The following is a 16,077-nucleotide window of genomic DNA, read 5'->3' on the forward strand; positions in this document are numbered from 1 at the left end:
TATATATATATATATATGCAATAAGATCACAGTAAACAGGTGATTTCAAAATATGCAAAACAACCACTCTGAAAGAATAGAGAAATTCCAAGCGCTTTCGTGACTACTCACATTATCAAGGAACTATGAAAGTGAAGCATCCAAGGAAGCTATATAAGGGGTCGGCCAGCACCTCACTGTTTAACCGTTGTGGGATCTGATAGTGAGGTGCTGGCCGACCCCTTATATAGCTTCCTTGGATGCTTCACTTTCATAGTTCCTTGATAATGTGAGTAGTCACGAAAGCGCTTGGAATTTCTCTATTCTTTCAGAGTGGTTGTTTTGCATATATATATATACATATATATATATTATATATATGTGTATATATATATATATATATATATATATATATATATATATATATATATATATATATATATATATATATATATATATATATATATATATATATATATATATATATATATATATATATATATATATGCAATAAGATCACAGTAAACAGGTGATTTCAGAATATGCAAAACAACCACTCTGAAAGAATAGAGAAATTCCAAGCGCTTTCGTGACTACTCACATTATCAAGGAACTATGATAGGTCTTTGATAATGTGAGTAGTCACGAAAGCGCTTGGAATTTCTCTATTCTTTCAGAGTGGTTGTTTTATATATATATATATATATATATATATATATATATATATATATATATATATATATATATATATATATATATATATATATATATATATATATATATATATTGGTGGATAAAAGGTTGATGGGTAGGCTCCAGGATGTACATGTTTATAGAGGGGCAACTGATATATCGGATCATTATTTAGTTGTAGCTACAGTTAGAGTAAGAGGTAAATGGGAAAAGAGGAAGGTGGCAACAACAAGTAAGAGGGAGGTGAAAGTGTATAAACTAAGGGAGGAGGAAGTTCGGGCGAGATATAAGCGACTATTGGCAGAAAGGTGGGCTAGTGCAAAGATGAGTAGTGGGGGGGTTGAAGAGGGTTGGAATAGTTTTAAAAATGCAGTATTAGAATGTGGGGCAGAAGTTTGTGGTTATAGGAGGGTGGGGGCAGGAGGAAAGAGGAGTGATTGGTGGAATGATGAAGTAAAGGGTGTGATAAAAGAGAAAAAAGTAGCTTACGAGAGGTTTTTACAAAGCAGAAGTGTTATAAGAAGAGCAGAGTATATGGAGAGTAAAAGAAAGGTGAAGAGAGTGGTGAGAGAGTGCAAAAGGAGAGCAGATGAAAGAGTGGGAGAGGCACTGTCAAGAAATTTTAATGAAAATAAGAAAAAAATTTGGAGTGAGTTAAACAAGTTAAGAAAGCCTAGGGAAAGTATGGATTTGTCAGTTAAAAACAGAGTAGGGGAGTTAGTAGATGGGGAGAGGGAGGTATTAGGCAGATGGCGAGAATATTTTGAGGAACTTTTAAATGTTGAGGAAGAAAGGGAGGCGGTAATTTCATGCACTGGCCAGGGAGGTATACCATCTTTTAGGAGTGAAGAAGAGCAGAATGTAAGTGTGGTGGAGGTACGTGAGGCATTACGTAGAATGAAAGGGGGTAAAGCAGCTGGAACTGATGGGATCATGACAGAAATGTTAAAAGCAGGGGGGGATATAGTGTTGGAGTGGTTGGTACTTTTGTTTAATAAATGTATGAAAGAGGGGAAGGTACCTAGGGATTGGCGGAGAGCATGTATAGTCCCTTTATATAAAGGGAAAGGGGACAAAAGAGATTGTAAAAATTATAGAGGAATAAGTTTACTGAGTATACCAGGAAAAGTATACGGTAGGGTTATAATTGAAAGAATTAGAGGTAAGACAGAATGTAGAATTGCGGACGAGCAAGGAGGCTTCAGAGTGGGTAGGGGATGTGTAGATCAAGTGTTTACATTGAAGGTTCGAGTCTCCTTCAGCCAGAGATCAGTGTTTGTGTATATTTCGCATGCTCCCGCGAATTCCTTGCATTGTTCAAATCTCTAGTAAGGCTGATGCATGCAGGGGATGAGATGAAAAGCTGTAAGCCTTCTCCCTGAAAGCTGGCTGCCTTGGATCAAACGTGTAGCGCATGCTACATGCCAAGGTATTGGTCCAGTGTGGGTAGATTGGTAAAGCACTGCGTACCTTGTCCTAAGGTTCGTAGGTTCGAGTCTCCTTCAGCCAGAGATCAGTGTTTGTGTATATTTCGCATGCTCTCGCGAATTCCTTGCATGCATATATATATATATATATATATATATAAATAAATATATATATATATATATATATATATATATATATATATATATATATATATATATATATATATATATATATATATATATATATATATATATATATATATATATATATATATATAAATAAATATATATATATAAATAAATATATATATATAAATAAATATATATAAATAAATATATATATATAAATATATATATATAAATATATATATATAAATAAAAATAAATAAATATATATAAATAAATATATATATAAATAAATATATATATAAATATATATAAATATATATATATATAAATATATATATATATAAATATATATATATATATATATATATATATATATATATATATATATATATATATATATATATATATATATATATATATATATGCATATATATATATATATATGCATATATGCAAAATAACCACTGTGAAAGAATAGAGAAGTTCGAAGCGCTTTCGTGACTACTCACATTGTCAAGGAACAATGAAAGTAAAGCATCAAAGGAAGGTATGTAATGGGGTAACCCACACCTCACTATCAGATCCCACAACAACGAAACACCTGACGCGAGACAGCAGGTCCGCGGCCAAACTAGGCAGGTCCTTTATACAACCCACCAACAAACTATTCTACCCAAGTAATAAGAAATTTAAAAAATTATTATTTGTCCAATGTATTATTAAATTCTTCCCGAATCACCTGTTTACTGTGATCTTATTGCATATATATATATATATATATATATATATATATATATATATATATATATATATATATATATATATATATATATATATATATATATATATATATATATATATATATATATATATATATATATATATATATATTTTTTTTTTTTTTTTTTTTCCAACAAGTCGGTCGTCTCCCACACTCACACAAGATACAAATATAAACTCAGCCCTGAGGGCTGGGGAATGCAGAAGTATGTATATAGGTAAAGTACTACAATAGTTATACAAAGTTACTTGATTTATAAATAGTTACTGTTAAACAGTTATGAGAAATGGAAATTAAGTAAGTAAGTAAGTAAGTTTATTCAGGTATACACAAATACAGTTACATAGAATTATCATACATAGCAGCATATGTGTAGAGAACCTAGGATAACCCAAAAAAGTCAGACAGTGACTTATTTCCATTGGGGTCCTTTATTCCATTGGGGTCCTTTACGTACAGGTCCTTTACGTACAGGTATAATAATGAAAGTACACTTGCAATTAGTAGGCCACTGTAATACCCATCTAAGCCTCCACTTAGGTCCTTTAGCACTCAGTTCAGAGATTGCTTCCTTGAAAGAGGTCTCCCAAGATCATAGACCTCAAACAGTGTCTGTGGCCAAGTCTCATCCTCTGCCTTTGGCTAAGGCCAGTAGACTGCTCACAGCAACAGCCTGGCTGATCAGGCAGGTACCAGACAAGCCTGCCCCATGACTGGGCTGCAGAAGTTTGAAAACTCTTGGCACCCTTCACAGGTGTATTAAAGGTAAGGCTTGGCCTGTTCTGCAGGGCCTCTCACTGTTAGGCTCAGCCCCTCTTGTTGGAGTAGCTATGTTGACCCCAGGGAAAAGGAACTTGTATTACTTCCCCATTACATTCCTTCTTGGGTAGATGGGTTAGGTTAGAGCAACATCACATTGGTTACTAGTGGTCCGTTTAAGCTTAGTGCTGGCTCTCATTTTTATTGCCTCCTCTTCAGGCAGACAACATGGAATTGGAAAATAAGGAAAACAACTCTGGTCAAGAAGAATTGGAGAATGTGTCTAACCTCATCTCATCCTTGAGACGGCTTGAGATTGAGCATCTCACATCCCAGGACCTTCCAGAGTTAGAGCACTCCCTTGCACAGGTTACCTTAGATGAACATGACATCCATGAAACCCCTTCAGAAGATAAGGTATATTTTGTCATTTAAATGGAGAAGTACTTAACAGAAAATGGCATGATTATACAGTGGTACCTCGGGATACGAACAGCTCAAAACTCGAACAATTATGCAAGTGTATTTATGTAAGTGCTTTTGTAAGTGTATTTTTGGGGGTTTGAAATGGATTAATCTAATTTTCATTAGTCCTTGTGGGAACAAATTCATTCGGTGTCGGCATTCGAGCAGCCTTCTGGAATGAAATAAGTTCGTATCCCAAGGTACCACGGTAGTATATAAAAAACTTCCTTAGGATTATCATCTTCAGAAGTTAATACTGTAACCCAAGATAACTCAAGAGAGCCAAGCAGTGCCACTTCTATTGGGGTGCTAAGGTTTTCTTCCCTAAACTGCTTAGTGTGTGTGTATTGAGTCTGCCTCATCCTCTTAGTAAGGAGTATATGCAATAGCAATTTTCGGATACTGTATTAGTGGTATTCATAATTTATTTTTGTATTCATATTAGGCAAAGAAACTTTCAAGTTCATCCAATTCTAATATAAAATTCAGTTTCCATGTATTGTATTAAGAGTGTACTAGTCGTGCTTGAGAAAACTTCCTAAAATTCTTAGTTCTGTACTTTAGAAAGTTTGTAATTACCTTTTTGTAGCAACAGGAGGAAAGCTAAGTCTGTTGTGACACACTTTGTGTACCATACTAAATCCTCAATTTAATGGACCCTGATTTAATGGATTTTGAATTTAGTTGATAAAATCTGTGGCCAGACAATGTTCAGAATCAACAAAATCCATTAAATCCAGAATTGTTACATTCCATTTGGTAAAAGGATTTTGAATTTAATCCTTTTTTGTTCTTGTATTCAACAATACTCATTTTTGGTAACTTCTCAATTGCCCTGAAGCTAATCATGGTGCAAGATCTGCATTTTATAGAGTGAAACCAACTCCTCATCCTCAAGTAATAAGTCAGAGGGTGCTAACTCCTTCCCAAGGGAAGTGAGACATTGAGAAGTGAAGCAGTGTAGTTCCAGACTTGAGAGAGGGCATATCCCATTCATTCACAGTCACTTATGAATAAGAATGGTGACTGGACCCACTTTCAAAAAATTAATAAAAAACTATGAAAGTTACGGCAAAAGTCACAAGAGCTAAAAAGTCTTAAAATTGGCCAATCCTTAACATAGTAGCACATAAAAATCCCTTGGTTATTTTTGATGATGAAAACCTAAAGGTTTACTGGGCAGTCTGATAAATACAGAATTGGCTGTTATAATCATGAAAAAACAAATTATTCATTTAAATTTAATGGACAGTCGGCATTAATGGACATTCCTTCCCCTCTGTTAGTCTTTTAAATTGAGCTTTACCTAAGTGCCTATACCTAGTATCTGTCAGTAAAAAAAGGTGACTAATTGAATTCTGTGAATTTGAGGGGCTTATTGTCCATGTATTTTTTTAAAATGTATACTTTGGTTTACTTGCTAAAAAAATTTAATGCCATAAATGTTAATTTTAATCTTAATTTCTGTTGGTAAATATTTTAGCCTGTAAATTCAAACAGTTTTGTTTGCAGAAAGTGGAACATGACAACAAGGATAGAGATTATCTGCATGAGGAAAATGAAACTACTTTTAACAAGAAAGATGATGACAAAGAAATACCTAAAGAGAATGATGATGATGAAGAAGAAAGTTTTTCATATGTGACTACAGAGAAGAGTAAGGTAATTCCAGAACAAAATGCTAGCCTTGAAGAGAAACAGAACAGCATCTCTACTCCAACAAAAGAAGCTACACATGAGGTTTGTTGGACAGTAATGAATACTGTACATTGTTAATCTATGGGGTGAATATTATGCAGAGATTTCATAGTTTGTAGATTAGAGGGAGGTGCTGGGTTATTAAAAGTATTGAGGTGGTTTGGACATTTAGAGAGTATGAAGCAAAACAGGTTGACTTAGAAGGTGTATAAATCTGCAGTGGAGGGAAGGCATGGTAGGGGTAAAGAGGCTTTGTATACAAGGGGTTTAGACCCCCAACAGGCATGTGTGAGCATGTTATATAGGAGTGATTGGAGGCAAGTGGGTTTTATGACTTTGATATGCTGTTGGAATGTGAACCAAGTAACATTTATAAAGGGATACAGTGAAACCAGTTAGTGGGACTTGAGTCCTGGAGGTGGGAAGTGCAGTGTTTACAGTCTGAAGGAGGGATGGGGATATTTGCAGTTTGGAGGGGCAACTGAGATATAGTATTGATGTTACTCTGGCAAAACGGTGATGGAGTGAGTGATGCTGAAAATTTCTTTTTCGGGTCACCATGAATTGGTGGGAAATGGCTGGGGTGTTAAAAAAATAAGACTATAGAAAACAAGATTTGGGTATGGGAAATCCATTGAGCAAATTTTAAACAACTTATGTTTGGTTTTCAATTTAAGTGTTTTGCATCTAGTAAAAAGAAAATAGACACCCGTCCAGGCAGTGTTGGGTTTATATTACTCACAATGTAGACTTTTAGTTTGCAGTTTATCTTAAAAAAATTAATATAAATAGTAATTTAATCTTTTGGTAAAAAAATTTAACCTATAAATTCAAACAATTTGTTTTTCTCAGCAAGAGGAACATGGCAGCAAGGATAGAAATTCTCAGCATGAGGAAAATAAAAATACTTTTATTAAGAAAGATGATGACAAAGAAACATCTACAGAAAATGAAGAAAATTATTCAAATAAAACTACAGAGAAGAGTAAGGTAATTCCAGAACAAAATGCTAGCCTTGAAGAGAAATGGAACATCAACTCTACTCTAACCAAAGAAGAAGCTACACATGAGAAGGTTTGTTGGACATTCTTAACTTTTAGACAAATAACTTCAGTAATTTTCTATTTTCTGTGTTTTACTGTTTATGTATGCTGTAATTTATGGAATATAATTTGCTAGTATTTCTCACAATTAGAGGTTACAGGATTTAGCTTCCACCAGTCCCTTCTGAATAAACCTCATTCCATAAAATATTCCTTATTCATTGCAAATTTTACCTTGCAAATACTAAGTACAGTACATGGATTTGTTTTATAATGTTGCACAAGTTAGTTACCATTTTGTCCTGGGCACATGTTGATTAGACACTAGGCCTGTTGTGTGTGTGTGTGTGTGTGTGTGTGTGTGTGTACTCACCTATTTGTACTCACCTATTTGTGGTTGCAGGGGTCGAGTCATAGCTCCTGGCCCCGCCTCTTCACTGATTGCTACTAGGTCCTCTCTCTTCCTGCCCCATGAGCTTTATCATACCTCGCCTTAAAACTAAGTATGGTTCCCACCTCCACTACTTCACTTTCTAGGCCATTCCACGGCCTGAACACACTATGACTGAAGAAATACTTTCTAACATCCCTTTGATTCATCTGAGTCATCAACTTCCAATTGTGACCCCTTGTGTCTGTGTCCCATCTCTGGAACATCCCGTCTTTGTCCACCTTGTCTATTCCGCGCAGTATTTTATATGTCGTTATCATGTCTCCCCTGACCCTCCTGTCCTCCAGTGTCGTCAGGCCGATTTCCCTCAACCTTTCTTCGTAGGACAATCCCCGTAGCTCTGGAACTAACCTTGTCGCAAACCTTTGCACTTTCTCTAATTTCTTGATGTGCTTGATCAAGTGCGGGTTCCAAACAGGTGCTGCATACTCCAGTATCAGCCTGACATACACGGTGTACAGTGTCTTGAACGATTCCTTACTAAGGTTTCGGAACGCTGTTCTCAGGTTTGCCAGGCGCCCATATGCTGCAGCAGTTATCTGGTTGATGTATGCTTCCGGAGACATGCGCGGTGTTATACTCACCCCAAGATCTTTCTCCTTGAGCGAGGTTTGCAGTTTTTGACCACCTAGCTTATACTCCGTCTGCGGTCTTCTGTGCCCCTCCCCAATCTTCATGACTTTGCATTTGGCGGGGTTAAATTCGAGAAGCCAGTTGCTGGACCAGGTGTCCAGTCTGTCCAGGTCTCTTTGAAGTCCTGCCTGATCCTCATCTGATTTAGTTCTCCTCATTAACTTCACATCATCTACGAACAGGGACACTTCTGAGTCTAACCCTTCCATCATGTCGTTCACATATACCAAAAATAGCACTGTTCCTAGGACCGACCCCTGTGGGACCTCGCTCGTCACAGGTGCCCACTGTGATACCTCATCACGTACCATGACTCGTTGTTGCCTCCCTGTAAGGTATTCTCTGATCCATTGCAGTGCCTTCCAATTATATGTGCCTGATCCTCTAGTGTGTGTGTGTGTGTGTGTGTGTGTGTGTGTGTGTGTTTGTTTGTTTTAAACTGTGTTGATCATGCACTGTGTCTTGGAGAAGTGCTTTTGTTCTTTGAAATGTGACTTTATCTAATGAGTCTACACATGTATCTAACAGCCAGTTTTATAATTTTTGTACTCTAAAAATGTGAACACTTCAACTGGCTCACTGATTAACACCTTGTATAGGAATTGACTGAAATTTATTAAGTTACTATATTTGGTACTATATTTGGTAGTATATTGGTAGTAGGTTGGTAGACAGCAACCACCCAGGGAGGTACTACCGTCCTGCCAAGTGAATGTAAAACAAAAGCCTGTAATTGTTTTACATGATGGTAGGATTGCTGGTGTCTTTTGTCTGTCTCATAAATATGCAAGATTACAGGTATGTCTTGCTACTTCTACTTACACTTAGGTCACACTACACATACATGTACACATTTATTTATACACACTCATCTGAGTTTTATCTTAATAGTTCTTGGTCTTATTACTTTTCCTTTTATATCCATGGGGAAGTGGAATAAGAATCTTTCCTCCGTAAGCCATGCGTGTTGTAAAAGTCAACTAAAATGCCGGGAACAATGGGCTAGTAACCCCTTTTCCTGTAAAGATTACTAAAAAGAATAAGAAGAAAATTGTCAAAGTGGGAAGTCTGAATGTGTGTGGATGTTGTGCAAATGATAAGAAAGACATGATTGTGGATGTTATGAATGAGAAGAAGCTGGATGTCCTGGCTTTAAGTGAAACGAAGCTGAAGGGGGTGGGAGAGTTTCAATGGAGAGGAATAAATGGGATTAGGTCAGGGGTTTCAAATAGTTAGAGCTAAAGAAGGAGTAGCAATAATGTTGAAGGATAAGCTATGGCAGGAAAAGAGGTGGATGTGAAAAGTGGGTTATAGTAAGCGTGTATGCACCTGGAGAAGAAAGAAGTGTAGAGGAGAGAGAGAGAGATTTTGGGAAATGCTGAGTGAATGCGTAGGAAGTTTTGAATCAAATGTGAGAGTAATGGTGGTTGGGGATTTCAATGCTAAAGTGGGTAAAAATGTTATGGAGGGAGTAGTAGGTAAATTTGGGGTGCCAGGGGTAAATGTAAATGGGGAGCCTTTAATTGAGCTATGTGTAGAAAGAGATTTGGTAATAATTAATACATATTTTATGAAAACCTGGAGTTTACCTGGAGAGAGTTCCGGGGGTCAACGCCCCCGCGGCCCGGTCTGTGACCAGGCCTCCTGGTGCATCAGAGCCTGATCAACCAGGCTGTTGCTGCTGGCTGCACGCAAACCAACGTACGAGCCACAGCCCGGCTGATCCGGAACTGACTTTAGGTGCTTGTCCAGTGCCAGCTTGAAGACTACCAGTGGTCTGTTGGTAATCCCCCTTATGTGTGCTGGGAGGCAGTTGAACAGTCTCGGGCCCCTGACACTTAATGTATGGAGGATAAATAAATATACAAGGTATGATGTAGCACGTAATGAAAGTAGTTTGTTAGATTATGTATTGGTGGATAAAAGGTTGATGGGTAGGCTCCAGGATGTACATGTTTATAGAGGGGCAACTGATATATCGGATCATTATTTTGTTGTAGCTACAGTTAGAGTAAGAGGTAAATGGGAAAAGAGGAAGGTGGCAACAACAAGTAAGAGGGAGGTGAAAGTGTATAAACTAGGGGAGGAGGAAGTTCGGGGGAGATATAAGCGACTGTTGGCAGAAAGGTGGGCTAGTGCAAAGATGAGTAGTGGGGGGGTTGAAGAGGGTTGGAATAGTTTTAAAAATGCAGTATTAGAATGTGGGGCAGAAGTTTGTGGTTATAGGAGGGTGGGGACAGGTGGAAAGAGGAGTGATTTGTGGAATGATGAAGTAAAGGGTGTGATAAAAGAGAAAAAGTTAGCTTATGAGAGGTTTTTACAAAGCAGAAGTGTTATAAGAAGAGTAGAGTATATGGAGAGTAAAAGAAAGGTGAAGAGAGTGGTGAGAGAGTGCAAAAGGAGAGCAGATGATAGAGTGGGAGAGGCACTGTCAAGAAATTTTAATGAAAATAAGAAAAAATTTTGGAGTGAGTTAAACAAGTTAAGAAAGCCTAGGGAAAGTATGGATTTGTCAGTTAAAAACAGAGTAGGGGAGTTAGTAGATGGGGAGAGGAAGGTATTAGGTAGATGGCGAGAATATTTTGAGGAACTTTTAAATGTTGAGGAAGAAAGGGAGGCGGTAATTTCATGTACTGGTCAGGGAGGTATACCATCCTTTAGGAGTGAAGAAGAGCAGAATGTAAGTGTGGGGGAGGTACGCGAGGCATTACGTAGAATGAAAGGGGGTAAAGCAGCTGGAACTGATGGGATCATGACAGAAATGTTAAAAGCAGGGGGGGATATAGTGTTGGAGTGGTTGGTACTTTTGTTTAATAAATACATGAAAGAGGGGAAGGTACCTAGGGATTGGCGGAGAGCATGTATAGTTCCTTTATATAAAGGGAAAGGGGACAAAAGAGATTGTAAAAATTATAGAGGAATAAGTTTATTGAGTATACCAGGAAAAGTGTATGGTAGGGTTGTAATTGAAAGAATTAGAGGTAAGACAGAATGTAGGATTGCGGATGAGCAAGGAGGTTTCAGAGTGGGTAGGGGATGTGTAGATCAAGTGTTTACATTGAAGCATATATGTGAACAGTATTTAGATAAAGGTAGGGAAGTTTTTATTGCATTTATGGATTTAGAAAAGGCGTATGATAGAGTGGATAGGGGAGCAATTTGGCAGATGTTGCAAGTATATGGAATAGGTGGTAAGTTACTAAATGCTGTAAAGAGTTTTTATGAGGATAGTGAGGCTCAGGTTAGGGTGTGTAGAAGAGAGGGAGACTACTTCCCGGTAAAAGTAGGTCTTAGACAGGGATGTGTAATGTCACCATGGTTGTTTAATATATTTATAGATGGGGTTGTAAAAGAAGTAAATGCTAGGGTGTTCGGGAGAGGGGTGGGATTAAATTATGGGGAATCAAATTCAAAATGGGAATTAACACAGTTACTTTTTGCTGATGATACTGTGCTTATGGGAGATTCTAAAGAAAAATTGCAAAGGTTAGTGGATGAGTTTGGGAATGTGTGTAAAGGTAGAAAGTTGAAAGTGAACATGGAAAAGAGTAAGGTGATGAGGGTATAAAATGATTTAGATAAAGAAAAATTGGATATCAAATTGGGGAAGAGTAGTATGGAAGAAGTGAATGTTTTCAGATACTTGGGAGTTGACGTGTCGGCGGATGGATTTATGAAGGATGAGGTTAATCATAGAATTGATGAGGGAAAAAAGGTGAGTGGTGCATTGAGGTATATGTGGAGTCAAAAAAACATTATCTATGGAGGCAAAGAAGGGAATGTATGAAAGTATAGTAGTACCAACACTCTTATATGGGTGTGAAGCTTGGGTGGTAAATGCAGCAGCGAGGAGACGGTTGGAGGCAGTGGAGATGTCCTGTCTAAGGGCAATGTGTGGTGTAAATATTATGCAGAAAGTTTGGAGTGTGGAAATTAGGAAAAGGTGTGGAGTTAATAAAAGTATTAGTCAGAGGGCAGAAGAGGGGTTGTTGAGGTGGTTTGGTCATTTAGAGAGAATGGATCAAAGTAGAATGACATGGAAAGCATATAAATCTATAGGGGAAGGAAGGCGAAGTAGGGGTCGTCCTCGAAAGGGTTGGAGAGGGGGGGGTAAAGGAGGTTTTGTGGGCAAGGGGCTTGGACTTCCAGCAAGCGTGCATGAGTGTGTTAGATAGGAGTGAATGGAGACGAATGGTACTTGGGACCTGACGATCTGTTGGAGTGTGAGCAGGGTAATATTTAGTGAAGGGATTCAGGGAAACTGGTTATTTTCATATAGTCGGACTTGAGTCCTGGAAATGGGAAGTACAGTGCCTGCATTTTATAGGAGGAGTTTGGGATATTGGCAGTTTGGAGGGATGTATTGTGTATCTTTATACGTATATGCTTCTAAGCTGTTGTATTCTGAGCACCTCTGCAAAAACAGTGATAATGTGTGAGTGTGGTGAAAGTGTTGAATGATGATGAAAGTATTTTTTTGGGGGGGATTTTCTTTCTTTTTTTGGGTCACCCTGCCTCGGTGGGAGACGGCCGACTTGTTGAAAAAAAACAAAATAAAATTGGGGAGTAGATGCATCAGTAGTTGGGTCTATGAAAGATGAGGTAACTTTCATAAATTAAGTTGTAGGAGTGGTTTAGAAATCTTTGGAAAGAAAAGTAGATTCTAAAATGGGCATGAAGCATGATCCTTGAATATTGCAGTGTGAAACAGACTGGGACCAGTGGAATTATCTCCCATATAACTGTTCTGTGAATGTTGTGTAGAGAATAAGGAAAGGAGAAACAAGATGGTGAGAGTGGGGTTATTAGAGGTGGTTTGATTATATCGAAAGAATAAAGCAAGATAGGTTAATAAAGGGTTAATGAAAGGTGATGTTGGGAGCATTCATGGAACAGTTGGAAGATGGGAAAAAGGTATTGAGAATATCTGGCTCTTCATGTGAGCGTTTTAGATTACCAGGTGTTATGTTAAAGCGAGTGTAGGCAAGAAGTTTGTGAGATTTGACATTCTGTTGGAGTGTAAAGATAATACATATGCCAAGATTAGGGTAAACATGCTATCAGTACATGCACCCTGAATGCAAGGCAATTCAGTGGCTTGCTAAGTCAACTCTGGCTTACATTAAGTGTTTACACTTTTGTATAGGCAGCTAATTATTAAGGATCATTGTTTTCTTTGTCACCCTTACTGGACCATAAAAGTGATCAACTCAGATATTGCTGTAAAGATCATGAAATTATCATGGTAATTTTGCTGCAATGGCAGTAATTGCATCATTTGCAGTTCCAATATTACATTTAGTTGTAATTGAGGAAAATGACCCTAGTGTGTGTGGCTACAGTAACAAACTTCCTTGTTACATATTAATTTTTTTTTTTTTTTTTATTATCACACTGGCCGATTCCCACCAAGGCAGGGTGGCCCGAAAAAGAAAAACTTTCACCATCATTCACTCCATCACTGTCTTGCCAGAAGGGTGCTTTACACTACAGTTTTTAAACTGCAACATTAACACCCCTCCTTCAGAGTGCAGGCACTGTACTTCCCATCTCCAGGACTCAAGTCCGGCCTGCCGGTTTCCCTGAATCCCTTCATAAATGTTACTTTGCTCACACTCCAACAGCACGTCAAGTATTAAAAACCATTTGTCTCCATTCACTCCTATCAAACACGCTCACGCATGCCTGCTGGAAGTCCGAGCCCCTCGCACACAAAACCTCCTGTGCGAGGGGCTTGGACTTCCAGCAGGCATGCGTGAGCGTGTTTGATAGGAGTGAATGGAGACAAATGGTTTTTAATACTTGACGTGCTGTTGGAGTGTGAGCAAAGTAACATTTATGAAGGGATTCAGGGAAACCGGCAGGCCGGACTTGAGTCCGGGATTGATGCTAATACAGTAGGACCCCTGTATCTGCAGGTCTGGTATCCTTGGTTTCAGTTGTCTATGGTTTGCCTTGGCCTGAAAATAACCTTTAATTTTGCTTAATAATGGCCTCAGAGTGCAATAGTAGTGATGGTGGAAGTTCTTCAAAGACTAAGAGAAGCCGTGAAGTGCTTCCCATCAGTGAAAAAGTGATAATTTTCCTCTTAATGTACATGATTTATCAGTTAAACTTAATAATAGGTATGGATTGGACTTATATGTAGGGTTTGCTACTATCCCAGTTCTGATATCTACAGCAAGTCCTTGGAACACATCCCCTGCGGATATGGGGGGTCCTATTGTATAAGGCTTATTTAAATAATTTAAAATTTCAGTTACAGCAATTTTTATTTTCATAATATGAAAACTAATTATGTTTTGTTTCCTTGGGCATTTTACAGATAGATTTGCCTACTAAACTGAATGTTGAACAAGAGAAAAAAGAAGCTAAGAAAGATAAAGACAAAAAGGAGGAAGACGATTATAACAGAGACAAGAGCAAAGTGGAGAAAGAAGAAGAGGAAGAGGATCATTCAGATGATGAAAATCCAGCAGATGATGACTGTGAGCTTCCCAAAGTAAATGAGAAGCCTTTCAGGCTTGTCCGGAGAGGACCCGGAATAGTGAGTGTTGTTATACATGTATTGCTCTTTTCTTAATTTTGAGTTTCTTGCTTTTGAGATGAACGTACTATGTACTGTATTAATAGATACTGTTTAATGGTAAAATTAGACACAAAATAATGATCATAGTGTATTTTATTTGCAAAAAAATACCAAAGATTAAGTTTCACTGAAGTTGTTTTTGGAAAAACACAGCCTTGTTAAGTTGCTTGTGTTAAAAATGTACATAATAAACATATTTTTAGTGTTGCATATGAAAAATTTTCATAACTTAACCCTTTTAATAATGAAAATTTAATTCAACTGTGCACAATACATTATACAGTATGAGTGTGTAGATGCAGGACTGTAGAAGTTATAAGTGTAGAGCCCAATAATGGGTATATGTCTATGTATATATTGGGTTTCTTTCATGCTCTTGATTTACATTGGGAAGCAAATTTAAAAGTATTTTTTTCTGCAGAATGTGCAGCAGAATGCTTATTATCATGTTGGTCATGAAGCTCCTTCTGCCTTTCCTGAGAGTCAGTTATGGAATTTTACAGCTGGGGCTCCTTCCAGCGGGGTAAGTTGTAGATAAGTTGATTCTGATGAGTAAGACAAATGAGCAACAGTTGGGTATCTTTATTGTTGAAAGGTTTTGCCTTTAGTAGTGGCACAGAAATACTATTATCTACAAGAAAGCTGTACAAATAATTTTTCTGCACCTCTGACAAACCATACAACGGGCAGGGATAGAACCCGTGATCAGAGAGTTGCAAAACTCCATATGACTCTGATCACGGGTTCAGTCCTCGCCCATGGTATGGTTTGTTTGCAATTGTGTCATTACGATTTCGTGAGTCACCTCTGGCAAGACAGTGATAGAGTGAATGATGATGAAAGTGTTTCTTATTTTTTGGGTCACCTTGCCGTGGTAGGAAACAAATCACTTGAACGTACTTTTCCTCACTGAAAAAAGCCCGAATGATGCCCATCTACAAATGTAGTGATCAAACCAAGTTGAACAATAGCAGATCAATATCTTATCTACTAACACTATAAAAAATATTTGAGAAAGTGATTAATAAGTAGCTGTACATGTATGCAACAAAATCTGTTCTTACTCCTTGCTAACTGAGATTCAAACTCTAAAGAGAGAGAGAGAATTATGAAAGTACGTATTTAATATGACACATACTTCTATGTCTACTCAAGTGGGGGTAGGGTGTGAGAATGGGAGAGAGAGGAGTTTTTCTCCATTTAACTGAGTTTTCTTTAATAGATACTTTCTTTTGTGTTCCTAGTTATTGACTCCCCAGCATGCCCAGTCCCCGGGATATTCAGGAGTCTCACCTATGCATGGAGGAGTGACGGACTATATTCACCAACATGTGCAGGTATAGAACTTTTTCTGCTCTGTTTCTCTTGCGTATGTGTACTATAACACGGTAAGATTAAAATTGTTCTATTTTAGTGTGATATGAGTAAAA

The 16,077-nt window shown here is 37.6% G+C and overlaps 1 protein-coding gene across 4 annotated transcripts in view; it reads left to right on the top strand.

Annotated features, from left to right (window-relative positions):
* The window catches only part of LOC128699442 (uncharacterized), a 69,603-nt gene that overhangs the window by 16,246 nt on the left and 37,280 nt on the right, over nt 1–16,077 (top strand). For 3 of the 4 annotated variants that reach the window (XR_011391331.1, XR_011391330.1, XM_070080992.1), the window contains exons 2-7: nt 3,988–4,185; nt 5,746–5,973; nt 6,784–7,005; nt 14,384–14,605; nt 15,069–15,170; nt 15,892–15,984. Coding sequence is in view for 1 of the 4 variants with exons in the window: in XM_070080992.1 (XP_069937093.1) it covers nt 3,988–4,185; nt 5,746–5,973; nt 6,784–7,005; nt 14,384–14,605; nt 15,069–15,170; nt 15,892–15,984 (1,065 nt within the window). In the remaining 3 variants the exon portion in view is untranslated. The remainder of the gene's footprint in view (nt 1–3,987; nt 4,186–5,745; nt 5,974–6,783; nt 7,006–14,383; nt 14,606–15,068; nt 15,171–15,891; nt 15,985–16,077) is intronic. The other variant, XR_011391332.1, reaches the window with a different exon arrangement.

The sequence above is a fragment of the Cherax quadricarinatus genome, unplaced genomic scaffold, assembly GCF_038502225.1.
Source record: "Cherax quadricarinatus isolate ZL_2023a unplaced genomic scaffold, ASM3850222v1 Contig1419, whole genome shotgun sequence".
Lineage (NCBI taxonomy): Eukaryota > Metazoa > Arthropoda > Malacostraca > Decapoda > Parastacidae > Cherax > Cherax quadricarinatus.